An 18,575-nucleotide genomic window follows, 5' to 3' on the forward strand; every position below is an offset into this window, starting at 1 on the left:
GAGCTTGAACTCTGGTGAGTGTCGGTACCTTTCGTTGTTTTTGTCAGGTGTCGAGAAGTAACAATGATTTTTTTAGAGCGCTATTATAAATTTAATATTAATACTATCGACCGACGGTACTTTACTAATAATTTGAATTTAAATTCATTAGAATATAAATTTAATGTTGACGAACGGATGGAATCCCTGGATCGACCGATCGTAGAGTATATGCTTCATAACTTTGCACTCCGGCTCTAGGATGAAAATGATGTAAGTAATATATTTTAAAAATATTTTTTATACTTACATACATTATCTATTTATTTATTTATTACTATATATTATCACAAGTGAATATCATTTGATTTAATTTTAAGGCGATGTCTTTACCTACCAGAGGCACCTAGCGGAAAAATACGAAGTTTGCAAATTGAGACAGTTTTTTGATAATTTAAAATTTCAACTGTATTAATAAATAAATAAGTACTTATCTGAAAATATGAAAAAGAAAATTATTTTTTATTTTAAGTGAAAGATAAACTTACAATTATTGTAAAAAATGTAAGTAATAAAATGTGAATTTGTTGAATCGGACCGCATCTTATTATTACATATATTTTATGGTCATATTTTATATAAAAAATTATTTTATTAAGTTTTCTAAGCATCGCATAAGAGATTTTTGACAAATTCATAGTTTTCATATTTTTTATATCGATTTTTATAAAAATATAAATGTGTACAACTTGAAATCCTTTTTACTCTATAGTATATCTAGATGTTTTAAACTTTGTATTTTCAATATAAAGAATGTTATAACATTGTAAAATCATAATAATAAATAAATAAATAAAATAAGTAGTTTTAGGGATTTATATATATTTTGAATATTTTATAATTTACATTTTATATTTTATTTAAAAGTAAAAAGTGGGTCACGTGTCAAATTCAAATTATTTTTACATGCAGTGAACGTTACAAATTAATAATTTAAGACGTTCACAGCATGTAATTTAGAAGAAAATAAATATCAATAAAACAGTATTATAATATATATATAAAATAGAAATAGATCAGCATTAAACAGTAGAAAAGTGTAAATACGAAAAATTATAAATTACATACAAGGAAGTCATACACCGAATGAGCTAAGCAGACCCTATTTTAAGAATTTATAAAACATTGCCCACCTATACTCATCCTCACGCAGGTGGAGTATGTCAATATCCGAAGTGATTTGGTTGAACAAAGTTATTGCCCTCCCAATTGGCATTACCAATGGCAGGTTAGCTCTTCACCATGATAGAACAAACAACGGATGCCCTCGATTCCTAAGATTATTATCGGTGACACACAAGCCAATACCACAAGAATGGCAGAGCTTACATTTATTGTCATGTAAGTGAATGCTAGTCTAAACAATATCACAAAATTAGTTGAAATTGTTTTCCCATTATTATTGTGATTTTCATTTTTTTCGATGATCGCCGATCTCTGACTTATAGCCAAAACCCGTTCGGAGTATGTATCTTTGTGGGGGGGGGGGGCAGAGGGGGGATTTGGAGAGTGACGTCACGAGTTGAAGAAAGTTCGTCGCCGGGAGTGAGTAGCCGATTCTCGAAGCGCAGTGAAAGAAGTAGGACCGCCCTACTAAACTTTACTTTAATCCATCTCACGTATAGTTCAATTGACAAGACGTGAGCGGTGATACGCGGTAATATTGTTAGACGAATAACAATATATTATGTCGTAACCTTAGACTATAGATACATCTAGACGCCACCCGTTGCATTGCTAAATGGAGCCGCGTGCCTTGCGTTTGGTTTGTGGGCGAGCGAACGCATTCATCTACAAATGTTCGAGACCATAGACCATTTCGCTAGTGCTCGCCCAAAGTGCTCGCAATAGACGCTCAGAATTAAAATATAATTTTCTATTTTTTTTACGTTATATAGTATTTTTAAGCGGTCAAAATGCAACCATTAGATAAAGATATCCATAATTTAAGTTATTTTAAAGAAACACTAGGTCACTGGTATTAAAATATATAATAAAATACAAATAAATTATCACGAACATGTATCAACTTACCTATGAAACGTAATACCATCTTCTTGCTTATCAGTACGGCTACCACATTTTAAGACAAGATACAGAACCATCTTTTCTACTTAATTAACTAAAAATATTTACTACTGACTTTATGTTTAACACAAAAAATATCAATTTTAGCAACACGAGCTCGCAAGTTATCGACGCTATTTGAAGCGTTTCGCCCCGATTTGATGGCGATACTTTTGGAAAGTAACTCACACATATGTAGACCTTTTATCTTACTCTAGCGCGTGTCGCAGAGATTTTAAGGGTGCCGAATACTTTCTCACTCGCACTCATGCATCGTTTTTGTTCAGGCCTTGGTCGTAACCCACAAATTATATATTTGATACAAGGATCAACAAAATATGATACCTATACAGTGGCAAATTCAACATAAATAGTGCACACCAAACTTTGTCAGTTACATTTACTTGTTTTCATTGAACTAAGACTACAATTTTTAGATCGTGCTGGTTAGTTTTGAAAATTAAATTAAACCTTGTCTAAACCAAACCACAATAGTTCAGGTAAGCTATGAGTGATTTGACAAAATATTGCACACTTTTTCTGTCATACCTAGTTATTTGTTAATCTTTAAAATAAAAAAAATATCACATAGATACCGTTTTGTTTTTATTTCAAATTAAAAATTATATATATCTTATTAAATAACAATTTAAATATCATCGCAATATGGTTGTAGTAAAAATTAAACATTTGATTGAAAATGTTTAAAAAAAACACCACAAAAATAAAATTACAACAACCACCTGTTTGATCTGGTGTATTAATTGATGAAACTGGTTCGGGAAAGCCATACATGCACCATGACTCCACAATGTGCTTCATGGTTTGAACCTCACCACACTCGCAAATTCGCAACTGTTTCAACCTCACTTATGCACCATATAAGCACATCTGAAATGCTTACAATGGATTCGATTCGAACATTATGCTAATATATTTGCGTGGAAGCCTAAGTTATGAAGGTTGTCCAGCGGTTCCACAATAAGAAAGGAGCGACAATTATTAAGTCAGATTTCGATATGATAGCTTTCCTTCTTAAATACATCTGAGCATTAAAACGGAAACGTAGATATTCAATATATCGACCAACCATGCTGCCAGAAAGGCAATAGGTGGAGAGTTTCGGCAACGTAGAGTACTATTTTCGTATTTTGGGGAACTATTAATAGCAACACAATTGCCGTAAAAAGTTGCTCGTTTACGAGCCCCTATAGACAAATAAAATAATAACAACAACAATTTTTCAATAAGCATTTTTACTGAAATTAATCAAAAGTCATCTCTCGCGCGTCTGACTTCACGCCCAAAACAACACTGACGCCACCAGAATGATTGGGCCGCTTTCAGCTTGGCTGGCCGTCAGCATACGAGGCCGGAAACCTCATCTGGCGGCCTTGGAAGGTTAATGGTTATGCCTCGTAGTCATTATTTCCCGTCCACCAAAAGGTACGAACCTATGATTAACACTTATGCTGGAATTCAAATTATTTTTAATGGGTAACAGATTGATAGTGGATTGTTTGTTAGGCATTTGGTAGTGAAGTAATAGATGGATCCATTCTCAAGTCTTGACCTTCATTGAGCTATAATTTTTTGACCATGTCCATTCCAGATGGACGTGGAGGTATGTGAGCAAACATGTCTCTCTATGTAACCGACTTTGTTTTTAAGAATAATCGTAGTTCGTCATTCTCCAGTGGAAATAGAGCTGTGGACAGTGACGTCTCGAGGGGGTTTGAAGGTATTGCGTAGCATAGGGGCAGCACATTATAAAGGGTGGCGAATGAAGGAACGAATACAAATATTACAACTTATATGATCAGTGGCGGTTATCAGTGAAGTACCGTGGGGGTAGTCAGATCGAGCGTCGCTTACCCAAAGGGCGGCAAATCGAGGAGAATCATTAGGTATATAGAAATAGCTACATAAACGTAGTAATAACTGTCCATTAAAAATTTCAGCACACTGCTTAGAAACAAAATGTACTACAAAAGTTTTAACAGGACGTTATTTTTTGTTGGGTTCGGGTGCATACCTAATTTAAAATTTATCCAAACTCGCTAGTTTTGAAAGTTGTCAGGTGTATTTTTAAATGTACCTATCTGAAACCGTAGACTCGCAATATTGTCTATTGAAGCAGAGATAGCATTTGAATTAGATTTAATGGTATATATCTTGTTGGTAATGTATCCATACAACATATTTCTTAGATATTGGAGTCATGAAAGATGATTATAAAAAAGACTGTTTAAAAAAATGTGGCGGCATTTTGGCACTACTTGGAGGCGGCATTTTGTCTAGGGACGTCACTGGCGGTTTTCCACAAAGGATGAAGGATGCGGTCGTTTCGTTAATGTGACATATTAAACTATTTTGATTATCAAGAGTTTTGTACCACTCCATAGGGTTTGCGTTTAGTATTGCAGGACTTGCATTTCGACATTTTCAATATCAGAATGATATTAATAATTTCACTAATTAAACGATCAGAAACAATACAATTTAAGTATAAATCAATGACGTCCTGTGGGGGTAGACAAACCATGCACTATTTATAAATATGCGGCAGATAAAGCATGGAAAAATATTAATACATCTTTGACGATATATTTCGTAAAAAATAGTTTTTTTCGCCTGCAGCGCTGAATAACGTTTCATACCCAAATCTTTAGCAATAGTTCGTATCAGATATCTAAATACTGTTATCGCATTTATCCGTCTAACGTAAATTGGGAGGTATATAACAAAAAACTCATACACTAATATTTTCTGACAATTATCAACATAGGCCCCACATCCTGAAGCGGGTCCCCAGGCCAAAATTTTTGGCGGGCCCATCTACCTATCGCTGAGGTTAAGGGCAGTGTGGTGCTCTAAAGTAGAGTTTCCTAAATTATACACGGGAGTTATCATTTAAGTACATATAGCAATCATCATATAGGTATCACCATGGCCCCCACATCCTGAAGCAGGTCCCCAGGCTAGGGTGGTTGGCGGCCCCCCTACCTATCGCTAAGGGTAAAGGCAGTGTGACGCGCTGCAGTAGCTGCCTACGCGGTAAAGTTAAGGTGTATTTTTAGCGATTTTTGTATTTTTAATATGTACGTCCATATTTTGAATTATGGAGTTGTGGAGTTTCGTCACACAGTTAAAAATTGAATTGTACGATCAAATATTATAAATTATTAATACCATTGAAGTAAAATAGAGCCGCAGTCGACCTTTTTATTATTAGAGTAAATTTGTGATCTGTATTTATCTCATTTATCGGGTCGACTCGCCACACCGGGCCCTTCCTGAGCCCGGGCCCCCAGGCAAGAGTCATGATTATCGAGCCCTCCAGTTCATAAACTCTTATATTTCGAGCACTGGCTGACTGTATTACAGATACATACAGGGTAAGTGTAAGTTATCAATCAAGTTTTTTTGCACCGTCGTCTCTGTCTGTATAGTATGCCCCGTTATCTCGAAGAACAGCTGTTCCAAATAAAAATTTCCGTTACCTGCAAAAGATGTACAATTAGGTGTGCTTAAAGCCAACTCAAATAAAATAATAAAAATAATAAACTCGAGTTATTTATTTGTAGACATTCCAAGAAGTCAGTAGGTGATGATGATTGATCAAGTCTTCACCCGAAAGGCGATGGGATGTAAGTAAAAAATTATTGAAATATATTTTGATGAGTTTTCTTGAAGGAATGACGTCAATTGATTTTTTTTATATTATTAATAGGTACTATCGACCGAAGGTACTTGATGGAATTTGAATTAAAATTTTAATGGATTTAAGTTTTGTAATATTCCATTTGAGTCGTTTTTTGCGACCCTGGTTTCGCCTTTCGGTATCTTTAGAGACTGTGTACACTTACCAAAAGGCAAATACACACTGACAACGAATACTATTAACTCTAACTTATATCATCATCAGCAGGGGTCAATCCACTGCTGGATGAAGGCCTCCCCAAGCTTTCTCCAACTCTCTCGGTCCTGTGTCGTTCGCTGCCACGTATTTCCGCCGAACTTTAGCAGTTCGTCAATCCAGCAGCTTTTAGGGCGACCCTGTGGCCGTTTCGTACCCCTTGGGTACCATTGGATGACGGCATTTGTCCAGCGGCCGTCCTTTCGGCGAGCAATGTGCCCCGCCCATCTCCATTTCAGCTGTTTGGCAACGTCTATTACATCGCGTACTCTTGTTTGCTTCCTAACCCATTCGTTTCTCTTACGGTCCTTTCGCATGATGCCGAACATGCACCTCTCCATGCCTCGCTGTGTGACTCTTAGCCTTTGGACATCTCTCGTGTTGAGGGTCCACGTCTCGCAGCCATACGTGAGCACGGGTAGCACACATTGGTTGAACACCTTACGCTTAAGACATAATGGTAGGTCACTCTTGAAGATACTATTCAGACGTCCGAAAGGATTCCATCCCAGCTTTGTTCTTCGAGCAATTTCATCGTGCATGCTTCCGTCTATGGACACCTGCTGTCCGAGATAGACGTAGCTGCTGACTTGCTCGAGTTGGGTGCCAGAAATATAACTTATATAATAAATCAATAAAATAAAGTAGGTAAACCTACCTATTAAGTCAATGATCACAATACAAAAAATATAACAAATCAATTATGAATAGTTGTAGTTTTTGTAAAAAAAACCACACATCTTATCAATAATAAATAATAGTACACTCGATAAGCTTATAATAAATCGCTAAAACCCAATAATAGGTCGTTGTTATTATAAACAATAAAAATACTACACTCAAGAGGTGTAAAATCGTCCATTCTGGGAACAATGGCAACGCATTGGAAATTAACTGAGTTAACTAATGAGATATATCTTTGATATTAGTCTTTAAAAGTTAAACAATTAATATTCAATATTATTCTTACATTATATCGATTAGATACAATACTATCGATTAGAATTTATTTTTATAATTATTTTATTTAACTTTAAAAAGTCTAATTAACCAACTAAGCCCGGGTCTTAATCAGATTCATCCCGATGTGGAAAAGGCGGCATGAAGCATTTGCAATTATTATTGTTAATGCTGAGGATTACGAATGAGCAACTAACAAAACTTAGATCCCTACAGACTTCAGTCATACGAAAGATGTAATTACATGTTACTAATAATTTACATTTTTAAGTACTTTAAATAACCAATCTTCTTCTTCTTCGGCCATATCCGACCCTCAATTGGAGCACATGGACACCACGCGGCGCCTCCTAAGAATCCCTGTCACTCGTCAGTCTTCTTGATTCGTTCCAGGTCAAACCAGCATCCCGTAGCTCCGCCGTATACACTATATAGATAGTATTTAGCGGGCTTTCAATTTCAATTTATTTTTAACATATTGTGGATATTACAAATTATATGTTTAAGACGCTCATAAAATGACATGAAACATTATTATAAATTAAAAAAAAATGGAATAAAAATGACAATATAAAAAGAGAACATAATAATAACATACAAAAGCAATGAAAATACAATTATACATATATTATAGAAGTTCAAAGAAGTACATCGAGTTTCTTAAGGGCCCACAAGCGCCACGTAGGTCAACATGGAGATTTTGTTGTATTTTCAGATCATAAGCCTGGTCATTTCTTAAGCGTTGTAGATAATCAATTTATAAAATTTTGAAGCCGTATTATCCTTTATATTTATTTTAAGCATTTGATGACTGCATAAAGTATTTTTATTACATAAAATAGTATACTTGTAACCTCTCGAACTAATGTTTTAGAATACAGTCATATTTCAGTACATCCATGTGCAGTGGTGTTAAGATTTTTGAGATTTATTAATTTTTAAACGCATTTATAAAACCATCAGTAAAATTGATGTTAACATTATATAGTGAAATATTTACGATACAAAATTATATTTTTAATCTCTGTGATCCCAAATTTGACAAGAATTAGGCATTTTATTATTCAAAAAATGGGCAAGATTTACACATTTAAAGATAATTTTAAAGATACTGATTATAAGCCATGTCTTTGACTATACAAATGTGATAAACATCCTACGAATAATGTTTGTTTTATAATAATTATTGACCTAAGAATAACGTAGTATGTTTTTGAAATACGCCATTTATATTGGCATTTCCCAGTGGTTAAGCTACAACATACGGCCGTAGCCATAAATTGACAAACATAACTGAATAAGGGAGTAAGATCATGTTAACGCGCGTGTTTGAACATGTACCTAACCGAAAAAAACGATTTTTTTGCTTACAACGTTTAAGGAATGCCCAGGTTGGTTCTGCACCTTGGGAGAATAACAACTGGAAGCCGGCTTGAAGAACAGGCAAGCCAGGTTGAAGTTATCTTCTGGCATACTCAGCACGTGGCCGAGTCAGGCCCAACGTTGCCTCTTCACTCTAAGTGTGATGAAAGGCTGCTTGGTACGCTCTCTTGTCTCCTACGTATCTAAAACCATTCTTTATTTATTTAATTCCAGGATAAATTTACAATTTTAATAACCGTTATAAAACGTGCGTTCGTTTCCATGCGAGTGCGTTAATACTACCCCGTAACGTTTTTTAACAGGTCGTAGGATCAGAGCAAAGAAGAAAAATAAAATGAGAGAAAATAAGTGAAGAATAACGGTTGAGCTAAGCCAGAGATGGGATCCTGACATGTTTTTTAATGCACTAAAAACACAGTCATTTAATATTATTTTCATAGGATCTCAAAACTCTGGTCTTTCATTTTTATGTAAGTGCTTCCTATACCTACCTATAAGATATATTGTCCTGCTAAAATTAAAAAAAAATCGGTGTGTGTACTTATGTACGCGCGTTAGAAGTTATACTTCTTTGGCGCTACAAAGCAAAAACAAAACTTGTGATAACCTAGATTCTTCGACTAGCTCTTAATTATCTTGTTAAATTACACACTCAAGAAAAAGGACCGCTTATTGGAACGCCGTTGGTTTATTTCTATACACTTTAACTTATTACTCAATTATATACTTAAGTAATCATTTATCGTTGTTTTTATTTTTAAAGTAACTGCCACTATGACGTTTAATAGTTTGTCTACGTAAGGAATTGCAAATGGGCGATAATAATAAATTCGCTGCCTAGGGAACGGAAAAATTCTTAACTATAATATTATACTGTATAATTGTCACGATTGCAGTATCATACTGTGGCGTAATGATAGTGCTTTCGGCTGATAACCGATTAATCGGTGGTTCGAATACAATCGAGTGCGTTTATTTTTGTGTGAAAAAATAAATTATGTGATACATGTCACACGCCAAAAATACACTCTGATCTGATTGTCCAAACGCGCCTAAAGAAGTATAACTTAATATTAATGTCATCACGGTGTGTCGACAGTAACATTATGTTGGTTAATTTGCAAATATTATCATAGAATGGACAGTAGGTACGTACACGGAGGAGACGTGGAAGAGCTTCCACCTTTGAAACTGTAAGTCACGGAGATGTTAGCCAAGCGGGGGTGTTAGGTGTGTGAAGCACCCGAGCGGCAAGATTTAGAGGGTGGCAAATGTACAGAAAATACATTTTATAATACCTAATAATTATTATTAAAAATATAATATATTCAATTCGACTATGTAAACTGAATCTAATTTTAAAATATAGGACGTATCTAACTACACAAGGTGGCAAATGAAGAATTAATGCATAATATATTTAAACATAGACACATAATAATAATTCTATTTATGACTAATGAATAATAATCTATAAATATATACTTACTGAAAAATATTCTCTCAAAGTCTTCGTATAAATGGTTCGTATTCATGATATTTATGATATTAACCAAGTCATTAAGTTATATGTAATATTATAAAAAGAGGATTATTATAATAAATTATTTTAAAGGATCTCCAATTTTATTAGATTCAATATGAACATTAATTCAATTTTCATAGCCGATTTTGGCAAAATTCATGAATTCAAGAATGAAAACCTAACCTAACCTAACCCACCTTAACCTAACCTAATCTAATAAATGATCCAGTACTTATATCGGCTATTTTCAAAATTTGTTTGCCGCTGGCTTCCTGTAAACCGACAAGAACCGTGTTTTATTTAGACATTAATTTTATCTCAGTACTATACGACCGACGAAGAGGTTGGGTCTTTAATATACGACCATAATAGTATATTTCCGATACAACATTAATTCACGGTGAAGTGTGCGAACGGTATTATGTACAAATTTCTGGACACGGTGTGGTGAGGGGTGGTTGGTTTGGAGACGATTCAATTCAATAATTTTTTTAACATATTGTGGATATTACAAATTAGAAGTTTAAGACGTTCACAACATGACATGAAACATTATTATAAAGAAGAAAAAAATGAAATAAGTATAAAAAGAGAACATAACATAAACATACAAAAGCAGTGAAAATACAATTAAGACATCTATAGAAGTTCAAAGAATAACACCGATTTTGCTAAGAAGACCCTATTTTAAGAATTTATAAAATAGCGTCCACCTAAACTCACCTCACGCAAGTGGAATACATCGATACACGAAGCAATTTGGTTGAACATAGTTATCGCCCTCCCAATTGTCTATGTTTGTGTTGTTAAGCTTCCACTTATGAGAGAAAATAGTAATTTATCAGTTTGGTGAACACAGTTTTAGTAATGGCAGGTATTGAGCCTAATGACTAACCAATACCTACTTTCTTGTTAAAATCTTTTTTGGAAATTCTTTTGTAAACTGTAGGTAATTTTTCTAAGAATCGTAATTATATTATGATTTTAATGAATGCTACCGGTCACCGCCATCTTTAGATTAATAGAGCCTGAGCATAACTTTGTGCACAAGCAACGAGTGGTCCACTTTTCAGCTGTCAAAATCAGATCCCAGATTGCTTGAAATATTGATTCGCCCTTTCTTATAAATAATATACATTCCTGTTATTCATCAGCTGTCAAAGTCAGACTAGTCCTTTACACAAAAACTGGTGATTATATCGATTTCCAAAAAATATGTAGTTTTGATCTACGCATTACATATTTTGTAGAAAGTGTATTAATGCTTGTGTATTATTTATCATTTAACTCATCTATCCAAATCAAACCATTCCCTACAGGGAATTCAGAAACAATGGGAACTGAAATACATAACGGGTAAGGCGATAGCAGGTAACCGACTCGAGTAAGGAAGAATCCGTGTTAAACTTACACACGTGTCAAGAATACGTTTTACGTCGAATACTGAAAACTGCTCTCGGTTTATGCATTTACGCTCATTTAATGTTGGTGTATTACACACACTATTGCACGTGCATAATGCGTGCTTTATTTTCGTAAAACACTCACACATTCAAAAGCCTGCTTCAACATGCGGCGTGTTGAATATAGCCTATCGGTATTCTATTTATTATCTGTTCTGTGATTCCCTACCACTAAATCCAATGAACTCCAAGGTCTCCAAGATACGTTAAAACAATCTGAAAGAATACTCCAATAAGTGAATACGACAAACGCGTCATTATGAGCACTCTATAGATAATTACAGGCAATGACAGGTCATTCATAGACAACGGGAGAGGCGAAAAGTAGGACCAGTCGTGTAATGTATTGGCTTCCTTCTTCAGTGGGCAATGTACTGGTCCAAAACAATTACATTTCGAAATACCTCAAGTGCATAAAATTCACGGGAAGTCATAAGAAAACGGTTGTTTAGTCGAACTTAATAATAATCGTTTACGATTGCCCACTGTAACTAGAGAGTTATCCAAAAATACATTGCTGAATAATATTTTAAATTCCGAATTTGTGACTAACTTCCAATCAGTTGAATTGACTACATTCAAAAACGATATAAATAAAGTATATTTTTTAAGCCCGATAGGCTTGAAATTGTGACAAGGTTTCACAAAGAATTAACTTTTAATACTTAAACTAATTATAATTGATTTGAGTTTTGTACTATTCCATTTGAGTATTTTTTTGAAAACCCGGGTTTCGCGTTTTGACATCTTCAGGCAATATGCGCACACACTAATGACAGGTACACACTGATAACGAATGCAGTTAATTATCGTTTATATTATCAGCGCTTGAAATGGAAAACTTTACGAACCGGAGCGCTCGATAATTTTACGAAAATATTAACAAAGTTATCTATTTTTTGTGTATTTTCAAAAAACTGTGTTTGAGACGGATTGATAAATTTGGGGATTTTATGAACCGGAAAATCGCTTCGGTCCATTTCGAGCCCTGATAACAATTTAATACAATAAAAGAAGGTAAAAACCTTGTTATCTAAGTAATGGATCAGATTTAAAATAATGTAAAATATTAATAAAAAATCGATAGGTAGTAAATGACTTATATACTTTTTTACTAGATGCCTTTATGGATACGTCGCATTTACTATCGAGGTTTCTTTAAGGATTTTGGCACTACTTAATGCTAGTCAAATGAAAACTGTGCCGGCTGAAAAAGATGTCTTATTGAAGATAATAGGTATTGCTGATTCGAATTTGGCCAGGGCCTATGAAACCACCTTGCAAAAAACCTGGAAAATTCTTTATAGCGCAAGGCGGTGATGATTCTGATGAATATTAAATTTCGTCGTATTCATTGGGAACTGAGAATGACGATTTATAGTCGAGTTTTTCTGAGCATATACTTATCTTAACTTATATAACTGCAATCGATGGATCTGAAAGTCACCGTTTATTATTTTGATTCGTTTTATTACATCGATACAGAAATTAAGAAGTGCATCTCTTCCGGCCTCGTTTGCCATGGTCCCTGAAAGGTCTCGAATGTCCGCATCTTCCATCTGCAATAAAAAAGTTCAGATTGTGCCGCCCCTTGCTAAAAATTGGACGATCAACGAGTAAATGTAGGACATATTAATATATTCAATTCATTTCATTTTTTTTTCAAAGGAGGCGGACCGTTCTACGACCATGCTGACGGCATGGTAAAATTACCGCAAACAGTTCTTGGGGTTTTTATTTTTTATGTTTTTTATTACATCAATAAAAAAATATTGTCCACTAATATTACATGGCAACATCAATATTATCTACCTCTGTGACCCCTAGAATCTTCCGATATCAATTGTCAGAATGGGTTCCTCATATTTTGCATACGAAAATGCTATGGGCGCCTAATGTATAAGGTACAAGCACAGAACAGATAATAAATATAATTCTGATAGGCTATATAGTGAATAATAAATTAGCTGTCTTCGAGCGCAAAATACTCCGAAAAATCTTTGGACCCACATTGGAAAATGAGAACTACAGAATAAAAATGAACCACGAGTTGGAAGAGGCGATTGAACAGCAAACAATCATAAGATACTGTAAGTCCCAAAGACTACGATGGGCGGGACATGTGGAGAGAATGCCTGAAGTTTGAGCGCCAAGGATCATGACAAAGTGGCTACCCCAACGGAAGAGACCCAGAGGCCGTCCAAGAAGGAGATGGGCTGATGCCGTAGAAGTGGACTGGCTTCATATAGGAAGACCCGGTAACTGGAGAGGTGTGGCGAGAGACCGGAGTGAGTGGAGAGCGGTTGTGTAGGAGGCCAAATCCCACCCCGGGATGTAGCGCCGTGGATGAAGAAGATATAGTGAATATACCAACACAGTAAATTTTGACGCAAGGTTTTGAATGTGTGAGTGTCGTACAAAAATGAACCACGCATTATAGACGTGCAATAGTGTGTGTAATACACCAATATTAAATGAGCGTCAATGCATACACCGAGAGCAGTTGTCAGTATTCAACGTTTGACGTAGGTATTCTTGACACGTGTTTAAATTTATCCCGTATTCTTCCTTACTCGTGATCGGGTGCCTGCTTCTCCTGACCCGTTAGGTATTTCAGTTCTCATTATTTCTGAGTTCCCTGGATACAAGCAGGGTACACAAGTTTAGTATACAGACCAACAAAGTTATCTAAAGAATGGATGGGGGAGCCACTGTTGAAAACTACCACCGCCATCTTTAGATTAATAAAGCCTGAGCATAACTCTTTGCACAAGCAACGAGTGGTCCACTGCCATACTATTTATTGATAACGTACTTGCAAGCAGAGTTTGGTGACCGAAGAGTATAAATAAGTTATTAGTTATTGTCGTTTAGAATCGACTGTCGCATTGACAAACGTCCTAGTGTATTATGATATTATTATACAGAAGAAGTTTACAATTATTAATAACATAATTATAACCACTAAATCAGATGAACTCCAAGGTCTCCAAGATACGTTAAAATAATTTGAAACTAAGAATACTCCGACAAGTGAACACGACAGACGGGTCAGTATGAGCACTCTATAGACAATGACAGGTCATCCATAGTCAACGGGAGGGGCGAAAAGTATGACCAGTCGTTTAATATATCGGCTTCCTTCTTCAGTGGGCAATGAAACTACCCAATCAGGACTCGCAACTGGACAGAATCTGTCATTCGAATGACGTTTTGGAAAATGGCGTCCATAGTTTCATTTTTCGACCGTTCTTTCGATAAGTTTGTAGGACTGTAATACGATGTGTTCTTATTATTATTTGGATATGCTCGAGGCCGCACTAGTTTCAGTGGTCGATCTATTCTTTGCGATTGCACCTAGAATAGATTTATCATATTAATAACATCATAACAGTTTTTTCCTTTGAAAAATGTGCGGTTTTTGAATAAATACATTTTTATTTAACAAAATACGCTTAACTATCTCACCGTTACGAATTAACTAATAACAATAATTGCTAAATTAACGTTGTTTTCTTGATAATGAACAATCATTATTAAGACATTATTCATCATCTGCGTTTAGAAGAATACCTCAACCGAAACACTAATTTATATTATACATACAATGTAGTATTCAGTGGCGACGACTCAATGGTAAACTTTTCTTTGAGGATAATAGTTGCCTTCTTTGGTAAAATAATCTGGACCCCATTCTACATTAGTGGTCGGCAAACCGTGGCTCGCGAGCCACATGCGGTTGGCCCCTTGAGTGCGGCTCTGCCTCAAATGCCCTCTGCCCTATTTGACATGGTTACAAAGAAGAAGCAAACGAAAACGAATGACGAAAACAGTGAAATTAAAGTTGAATTGACCGAGACTTTCGCGTTTATGCCTATCGCTGCTATCGCTATCGCTATTTTTGCTGTCGGAAAAAATAGGCGCATAACACGAAGTTAAATTTGGAGGGCCACTTTACAACTAAACACGCGTCATTTAGCACTAAATATCCTGTCGGCGATGCAAGACAGAAAGTAGTTGAGGAACCTTAGAAGAGTCAAGAAAAATCAAGTTCTGTATTTAATTACTGAATACAATCTTCCAACAATGTTAATATTCTATGTTTTGTGGTTAGTAAAGAGATTTCTAAGAGAGGAAATCAAGAGCAAATTGAGAAGTCGTCTTATTGATGAGAACCTGGAATAGTGCTTAAAATTAAAAACATCAACATACAGACCTGACTTACCCAAACTTTTCAAGGAGATGCAAGGCCATTATTTACATTGAGTGTTTGTCAGTTAATTTTTATCAATCATCAATTAAGTATGATATCAAGTTTTATTCAGTGTACTTACCTATAGTTTAATTAATACTTACATTTTTAACTAACGTTCATAAAGTTAATAAACAGTGTACCTACTGTGACACCCCCGTATAGTCCCCATTTGGCGATGACTTTGTGTATCTGGAGAGGCCCGAATCGGTATCAAATCGGCGGGTAATATGTTGCAACGGCCAAACAATAAACACGCGAATTTCGTCCTCCGTAAAATAAATTATTAAAAATGTAACTATTATATAATATTAACTTAAATATACTCGTACCTTGCCGTTTCCAAAACAATTCCGGTGTGTTATTTGTTCACCTCCACATCCCGAATCCAGATGAAAAACCAGACAACAAAATAAAAGTGACAGCTTGTGTTTTCACTTACCAAAATGGAGGGAAATGACACTACATAATATTATATAATTTCAGTTTAAGAAATTCGGTTCTCGAAAAAAAACGATCGTTGAACTGTTGATATATGGCTCTGTTGACTAATGAGTTTGCCGACCGCTGATCTACATCAATCTAAAAAACATTTTTTTGTGAATGGTTTTATTTTATTAAATATTGTTTGGCCGCTAAAAAGCTTAAAAACTAAAAAAATATGTAATGTGTATATTATTTTAAAATTAGGATACTTTATTGATATGTTTGCTTTATTATTATGCTTAATATTTCACCGGACTCGCAGGTATGGTATACGGAGAATCCCTATTTCATCAAGTTGTCTCGGGTATGCCCTTCCATGGTTTTCAGTTTGTTTAGGGCTTTTCATGTACGGTACCCGAGGCTGGCTCCGGGTGGGAGATGCTCTGTACATTAAACATTTCACCGTAGCACAGCTCGCCGCGGGCTATCTATCGGATAGAAATGACCGTATACTATACGGTCCTCAATTTTATTAAATTCAATATGAACATTAATTCAATTTTTATAACCGATTTTGGCAAAATTCATGAATTCAAGAATGAAAACCTAACCTAACCTAACCTACAAAAGAATTCAGTAGGTATATCGGCTATTTTCAAAAATTATTTGCCACTGGCTTCCTGTAAACCAGGGGTAGTCAACCTTTTTATACCTACCGCCCACTTTTGTATCTCTGTTAGCAGTACAATTTTCTAACCGCCCACCGGTTCTACAGTAATGTTGATTTAGTAAGTTTACTTTATTAACTTATGCGAGGGTGATACAAATAGTATATTTTATGAAATTTAAATTGTCATGGGGAATTATATGAAAACATGAAAATGTTTTTCAAAACCCCTACCACCCACCATGAACGCTGGAACGCCCACTAGTGGGTGGTAGGGACCAGGTTGAATACCCCTGCAGTATAAACCAACAAGAGCCGCGTTTTATTTAGACATGTATTTTATCTATAATTTTATTTATTGTATTTAATACTATACGATTCAAAGAGGTTGGACGGTCTTTAATTTACGACCATAATATATTTCCGATACAAAATTTAACGGTGAAGTGTGGTATGACGAACTGCATACGTACAAATTTCCGGACACGCAATCGCCCCCCTCGCAAAATAATCTCGACCCCATTCACCTACATCATAATTTTTTTTCGAATGGTTTTATTTTATGGTTTGTTTGGTTGGTTTGGTTGGGAATGGTTTTATTTATTATAATATGCATATTATTTAAAGATGAGGACACTTTATTTATTCTTATTACTTATTCGTGAATATTAAAAATATTATTTTAGTTTCTAGGTAGGATAAAAAATATTCGTTTTTGAAATCTTGAATAATATATTCAGTAGGTATTTGTTTAACGCATATTTGTCTTCTTCTTCTTCGTGTCGGGTCTTCAATAGCTACAATTAGTCGCTCCAGAAGTTGGCAAAAGCCACACTATTTTCCTCGGCTTGTAGGATCTCGTCGAAATTGCAGCTTACTGGGAAAGCCTTGATTGAAAATAAGTAGTATTACATGCAAGCCTTCCGCATGAGCCGATTTTAGTGAGTAATGATTTACCAAGTGCATAGGCAACACGCCAGTGTTGGTATAATATAATTTATAAAAACATCGCTTGTAAAATTATAACACTGGAATAAATATTCGATATCTGGCAACACTACGACACGCACACAGTCACACATATTTTCGAGTAACCCAAGAAAGGGTCGTGAAGGAAGCGTGAAGGGGGCGAGGCAAGTGCGTGAAAAAGTTTGTCATGTTTTGAGGGACAAACACTTGCAATAGCTCTATCTATATTTTTCTATAATCTAAGGTTACATCTTGTATTTCACCGCACTCGTAAGCTTGGTCTTCGGAGAACCCCCATTTCACCATGTTGTCTCGGATACGCCCTATCATGGTTCTCAGTCTGTTTAGGGTTTCCATGTACGGTACCCGAGACTGACTCCGGGTGGGAGACGCTCTGCTGGCTTTACCCAATCTTTGAGACCCGCAGGAGCTAGGTTCGCTTCCCATGCAGTTTATCTATATTATTCGGGTGGGACGGTCAAAGATACAGTGGTCGCCATAAAACTTTTTCTAGATTTTCTGGAAATAACCAGATTGACTTCAGGTTTTTCCTCCAAGCTCTGACAGCTTGGCCTGATAGACTCGCCGACTTGCTTATGTGGCGAATTTCAAGACGTACAGGATCAAATACTCTGGGAGTGTCCCCATATATCGGTTGACAGGGAAGAGCTTCTCAAATCGGTCCGACCCTTAGTTGGACCGGTCGGCCATTGCGACTTGGTATCTACGAAGATAAATTTCTCCCTATCTATCGCTGAGGTTAAGGACAGTGTGATGCTCTACAGCAGTACTATCCAAATGGTATTCGAGGTAAAATTAAGGGTATTCCATGTATTTTTAGCGTTGTTTTGTATTTGTAAATAAATCCACATGAATTATTAAGTTGTCTACACTCGTCACTATAT

The 18,575-nt window shown here is 35.5% G+C and overlaps 1 protein-coding gene across 1 annotated transcript in view; it reads right to left on the reverse strand.

Annotated features, from left to right (window-relative positions):
• The window catches only part of LOC147074828 (prostasin), a 50,791-nt gene extending 32,674 nt beyond the window's left edge, over positions 1 to 18,117 (reverse strand). The window contains exon 1 of the mRNA XM_085943255.1: positions 17,934 to 18,117. Within this exon, the coding sequence (XP_085799381.1) occupies positions 17,934 to 18,117 (184 nt within the window). The remainder of the gene's footprint in view (positions 1 to 17,933) is intronic.
• Positions 18,118 to 18,575: the final 458 nt, after the last annotated feature.

This window comes from Rhyacophila brunnea, unplaced genomic scaffold (assembly GCF_057557595.1).
Source record: "Rhyacophila brunnea isolate RB1 unplaced genomic scaffold, BYU_Rbru_1.0 scaffold_15, whole genome shotgun sequence".
In the NCBI taxonomy this organism is placed as follows: Eukaryota; Metazoa; Arthropoda; class Insecta; order Trichoptera; family Rhyacophilidae; genus Rhyacophila; species Rhyacophila brunnea.